Source organism: Penaeus vannamei, chromosome 15, assembly GCF_042767895.1.
Source record: "Penaeus vannamei isolate JL-2024 chromosome 15, ASM4276789v1, whole genome shotgun sequence".
NCBI classification, from domain to species: domain Eukaryota; kingdom Metazoa; phylum Arthropoda; class Malacostraca; order Decapoda; family Penaeidae; genus Penaeus; species Penaeus vannamei.
In genome coordinates, this window is record NC_091563.1 from 2297190 (window position 1) to 2302260 (window position 5071).

The 5071-nt window shown below is 50.9% G+C and overlaps 2 protein-coding genes across 2 annotated transcripts in view; one reads left to right on the top strand and one right to left on the bottom strand.

Annotated features, from left to right (window-relative positions):
• The window catches only part of LOC113822318 (metabotropic glutamate receptor 4-like), a 102480-nt gene extending 99495 nt beyond the window's left edge, over positions 1-2985 (top strand). The window contains exons 10-11 of the mRNA XM_070130894.1: positions 1-6; positions 2854-2985. The exon at positions 1-6 is cut by the window's left edge and continues 128 nt beyond it. Coding sequence (XP_069986995.1) covers positions 1-6; positions 2854-2985 — 138 coding nt within the window. The remainder of the gene's footprint in view (positions 7-2853) is intronic.
• Positions 2986-3128: 143 nt separating this feature from the next.
• LOC138864238 (metabotropic glutamate receptor 2-like) overlaps positions 3129-5071 on the bottom strand; it is a 9970-nt gene continuing 8027 nt past the window's right edge. Inside the window, exon 4 of the mRNA XM_070130895.1 lies at positions 3129-3140. Within this exon, the coding sequence (XP_069986996.1) occupies positions 3129-3140 (12 nt within the window). The remainder of the gene's footprint in view (positions 3141-5071) is intronic.

Sequence of the window (5071 nt, forward strand, 5' to 3'; positions counted from 1 at the left end):
TACCAGGTGAGTGCCAGACCGGGTGCCAGGGCGAGTGGGTGTCAATCTGTCTGTGTGTTTATCTATCTTTCCTAGCTCTCTCTCTCTTCTTTTTCTTCTTCTTTTTCTTCTTCTTCTTCCTTTTTTTCTTCTTCTTCCTCTTCCTCATCTTCGTCTTCCCTTCCACCCCCTCTCTCCTCCTTCTCCTTCTTCTTCTTCTTCTTCTTTTTCTTCTTCTTCCCTTCCTCCTTCCCTCCTCCTCTTTCTTCTTCTTCTTCTTTTTCTTCTTCTTCCCTTCCTCCTTCCTCTTCTCCTCCTCCTTCTTCTTCTTCTTCTTCTTCTTCTTCTTCTTCTTCTTCTTCTTCCTTCCCTTCCTCCTTCCCTCCTCTTCCTCCTTCTTCTTCTTCTTCTTCTTCTACTTCTTCCTCTTCTTCTTCGTCTTCCCTTCCTCCCTCTCTCCTCCTCCTTCTTCTTCTTCTTCTTCTTCTTCTTCTTCTTCTTCTTTTTCTTCTTCCTCTTCTTCTTTTTCGTCTTCCCTTCCTCCCTCCTCCACCTTCTTCTTCTTCTTCTTCTTCCTCTTCTTCTCTTTCTTCTTCGTCTTCCCTTCCCTCCCCTCCCTCCTTCGTCTTCTTTCTTCTTCTTTTTCTTCTTCTTCCTCTTCTTCTTTTACTTCCTCTTCTTCTTCTTCCTCCTCCATTTCCTCCTCTTCTTCTTCTACTTCCTCCTATTCTTCTTCTTCTTCTTCCCATCCTCCTCCCTCCCTCCTCCTCCTAATTTTTCTTCTTCTTCTTCTTCTTCTTCGTCTTCCCATCCTTCTCCCTCCCTCCTCCTACTTCTTATTATTATTCTTCCTCTTCTGCTTCTTTTTCTTCCTCCTCCTCTTCTTCTTCTTCTTTGTCTTCTTCTTCCTCCTCTTCTTCTTCTTCTCCGTCTTCCCTTCCTCCCTCCCTCCTCCTCATCCTCTCCCTAACAAGCGAGAGAAATGGGCTACAGAATGTACTCGGTCGGTTGCGCCACGAACGCTGATGAGCTGCCATTGAATCTGAATACGCTTTAGACGAAGAATCTCCCGCCAACTGGTAGCTTCGTACTCAAGACCGCCGATGAAACCTTTTATTTTGCCTCTGCGCTCTCTACTTTGTTCTCCTTTCCCATTTTCTATCGCTTTTTCGATAGTCTCTACTGAGCTTATTCTCTTTCTCTTGTTCTCTTTTCCCTACTTGCCCAAGAATGAAATTTGAATACGCTCTAGACGAAGGGCCTCGAGCGCGCCAACGGACACGCTCTTGCCATCTTGAATCTCTCTCAATTTGTTGGTAATTTTAGCGTTTTACTTCTCCTTTTCTCCTCTCTCCCTCCCCCCCCCCCATACCCGTTTCTCGTTGAGTACTTCCTCCCTCCCTCCCTCCCTCTCTCTCTCTCTCTCTGCCTCCCTCTTTCCCTCCCTCGCCCCCTCTCTCCCCTCCTCCCTCCCTCCCTTCCTCCATCCCTCCCTCCCTCCCTTCCTCCCCCTCTCTCTCCCTCCCTCCCTCCCTCCCTCCCTCCCTCCCTCCCTCCCTCGCTCTTCCCTTCTCCCTCCTACGCATCCTTCTCCTTCCCTACCCTTCTCTTCTTCTCCTCCGTTTATCCCTCTCGTCCTTCCTTCCGTCTCTTTCTTCCTCCCTTATTCCCACCCTTCGCTTCCCTTCCTTTTTCCTCTAACCCAATTTCTCCCCTATCCCTTACCCTCCCCTCCCCCCCCCCTTTCTCATCGCCTCGAGGCCCTATCACATTCGCCTTTTTTCCTTTTTTTTGTTGTTCTTCTTCTTCGTCTTCGTCTTCTTCTTCTCCTTCTTCGTCTTCGTCTTCGTCTTCTTCTTTTTCTTTGTAATGGGCTCAGTAACGAGGTCTATGTAAGTACTTATCTAAACCTTGCTCACTACTGAGAGAGAGAGGGGGAGGGAGGGAGGGAGGGAGGGAGGGAGGGAGGGAGAGGGAGGGAGGGAGGGAGGGAGGGAGAGAGGGAGAGAGAGGAAGGGAGGGAGGGAGGGAGAGAGAGGAAGGGAGGGAGGGAGGGAGGGAGGGAGAGAGAGGAAGCCGTCAGGGAGGGAGGGAGGGAGGGAGAGAGGGAGAGAGAGGAAGGGAGGGAGGGAGGGAGGGAGAGAGGGAGAGAGAGGAAGGGAGGGAGGGAGGGAGGAGAGAGGGAGAGAGGAAGGGAGGGAGGGAGGGAGGGAGAAGGGATGGAGAGAGAGGGAGGAAGGGAGGGAGGGAGGGAGAGAGGGAGAGAGAGGAAGGGAGGGAGGGAGGGAGGGAGAGAGGGAGAGAGAGGAAGGGAGGGAGGGAGGGAGGGAGAGAGGGAGAGAGAGGGAGGGAGGGAGGGAGAGGAGAGAAAGAGAGAGACACAGACAGACAGAGAGAGAGGGAGGGAGGGAGAGAGATAGAGACAGACAGAGAGAGGGAGAGCAATCGAGAGAGACAGAGACAGAGACAGGCAGACAGAGAGAGACCAATCGACAGAGAGATAGGGACAGAGACTGAGAGAGAGAGATAGAGACAGAGACTGAGACAGAGACATAGAAAGAGAGAGAAAGAGAGAGAGAGAGCAATCGAGAGAGACAGAGACAGAGAGAGACCAATCGAGAGAGAGATAGGGACAGAGACAAAGAGAGAGAGAGAGGTCTTGCTCACTTCCGGTACGCGTCCCCACCGTCCCTCGCTCGAGACGTGGCGCCGCCGCCGCGACTTCGCCAGAGGCCGAGCGGGAACAGCTGACCGGTAACTGACTCCAGTCTCGCGAAGTCCACTGCTGAGGGTGGACGTCAAGCTCCATTAACGAGGTTTTTCAGCCCCCGTGTATCCGGAGATGCATTTCCACGTGGACTTTCCGTACCCAAGTGGACTGGTCCGGCCACACTAGCAAGGCAGCAGACCGAATGCCGAGGAAAACAAACATGGCGCCAGACGAGTGAGGTCCCGGGAATCACACGAGCATTATCTTACATATCACGCTATTTTAAAGAAATATGATTATCTATATTGCATATCGAAATAATCTCTACTATAAACTTACATTGACACTTTCTATCTAATCTATCATTAAATAAAGAACATTCTAGCTGTATAGATAAGTAGCACAAGATCAAGACGGAAATTATTCAGACGCTTCGAATTCAGACGAAAACCTAGAAATTGAGGGAAAAAATCGCTCGTGTGATTAGGGCCTTTACCTTTCCCCTTACCTCCTCCCCTACCCCTCCATCTACCCTTTCCCCTACCCCCTTAACCCTCCCCCTCCCCCCTCCCCATTCAACCTACCCTCTCTCCCTCTCCCTTACTCCCTTCACCTCTCCCCTACCCCCTTAACCCCCCTTCCCCCTTAACATACCCTCTCTCCCTCTCCTTTATTCCCTTCACCTTTCCCCTACTTCTCCATCTACCCTTTCCCCCTACCCCCTTAACCCTCCCCCTCCCCCTCCCAATTCAGCCTACCCTCCCTCCTTCTCCCTTACTCGCTTCCCCTCTCCCCCTCTCCCTTCACCCTACACCCTTAACCCTCCCCCACCCCCTCCCCCCATTCAACTTACCCTCCCTCCCTCTCCCTTCCTTCCCCTCTCCCCTACCCCTCCATCTACCCTTTCCCCTCGCCCCTCCAACCTACCCTCCCTCCCTCTCCCTTACTCCCATCCCCTCTCCCCTACCCCTCCAACTACCCTTTCCCCTTTCCCCCACCCCTCCATCTACCCACCCCCTTTTCCCCCACCGCCCTCTCACCCCTCCCCCCCCGTCCCCACAGACTTAAGACGAGGAGAACCGCCTCTCTACCGAAGGACCTCCTCTCGCCCAAGAGACAACCAGCATCTTGAGCGGCCGCTTTGCCAACAGCTCTTTGGGAGGATGATTAAAGTCGTATATTACCGGCCGAGGGGAAAGAAGGGGAAGGGGAGAGAGAGGGGAAAGAAGGGTAAGAGGGGAGGGGAATGAAGGGTAAGAGGGAAAGGGGGTAAGAGGGAGAGAGAGAGAGAGGGGAAATAAGGGTAAGAGGGAGAGGGGGAAAGGGGGTGAGAGGGAGAGGGAGAGGGGGAAAGGGGGTGAGAGGGAGAGAGAGAGGGGGGAGTAAGAAGGGTAAGGGCGAGAGGGGAAAAGGGGGTGAGAGGGAGAGAGAGAGGGGTGAGAAAGAAGGGTAAGGAAGGAGAGGGAGGGGAAAAGGGGTATGAGGGAGAGGGAGAGAGATAAGGGTAAGAGGGAGAGGGGGGAAGAGAGTGTGAGAGGGGAGGGGAAAAGTGAGGAAGAGAGAGAGGGGGGAAAGAGGGAGAGAAAGGGGAGGAAGAAGCAGAGAGATGGGAGGAGAAAGGGGAGAGAAAGAGACAGACAGAGGTGGAAGGGATATGATAGACGTGGGAGAGAAAAAGAGAGAGAGAGAGAAGGGAAGGGATGTGATGAGCACAGTAGAGAGAACGAGAAGCGAAAGAGGAAAAGAAAGAAGAAATGGAAGAGAGAAAGAAAGGAGTAAAAAAAAAATAAGGGATATGATAGACGAAATGATGGAAAGAGGGAAAATAAAGAAAGAAGAATAAGAGAGATAAACACTTAAAGGAAAGAGCTTGGGATGAGGGGAGAAGGGAAAGGATAAAAGATTGAAGGGGAAGTGAATGAAGAGAAAGAAAAATGATAAGAGGAGAGAGTGAGATAAAAGTGAGGAGTAAGAAGGAGAAAAATGACAGAGAGAGGAAAGGGATAGAAGGAGATGAGGGAAAAGAGAAATAAGGAAAGAAAGAAAGGGAGAATGAGACAATAGAGGAGAAGGGGACTAGAAGAGGGAGAGGTAGGGAAGAAAGGAGAGAGAGAGAGAGACGGTTAGCGGAATAGAAGATGATAGAGAGACGATAAGCTGATAAAGGGAGAGGGAAGAATAGGATAAAGAAGGGAATAGCAATAACGAGAGAAACAGGGAAGGAAGAATAAAAGAGAATGAAACGGAAAAGCGATAAACTGATAAGGAAGGAGGGGAGAAGAGGGAAAGAGGTTAGAAACAACAATAATAATTATTTTTAAAAGAATCTGAGAAAGGGAGACAAAAGGAAGATATAACATAGTAAAGGGAGGAAGTAAGAAA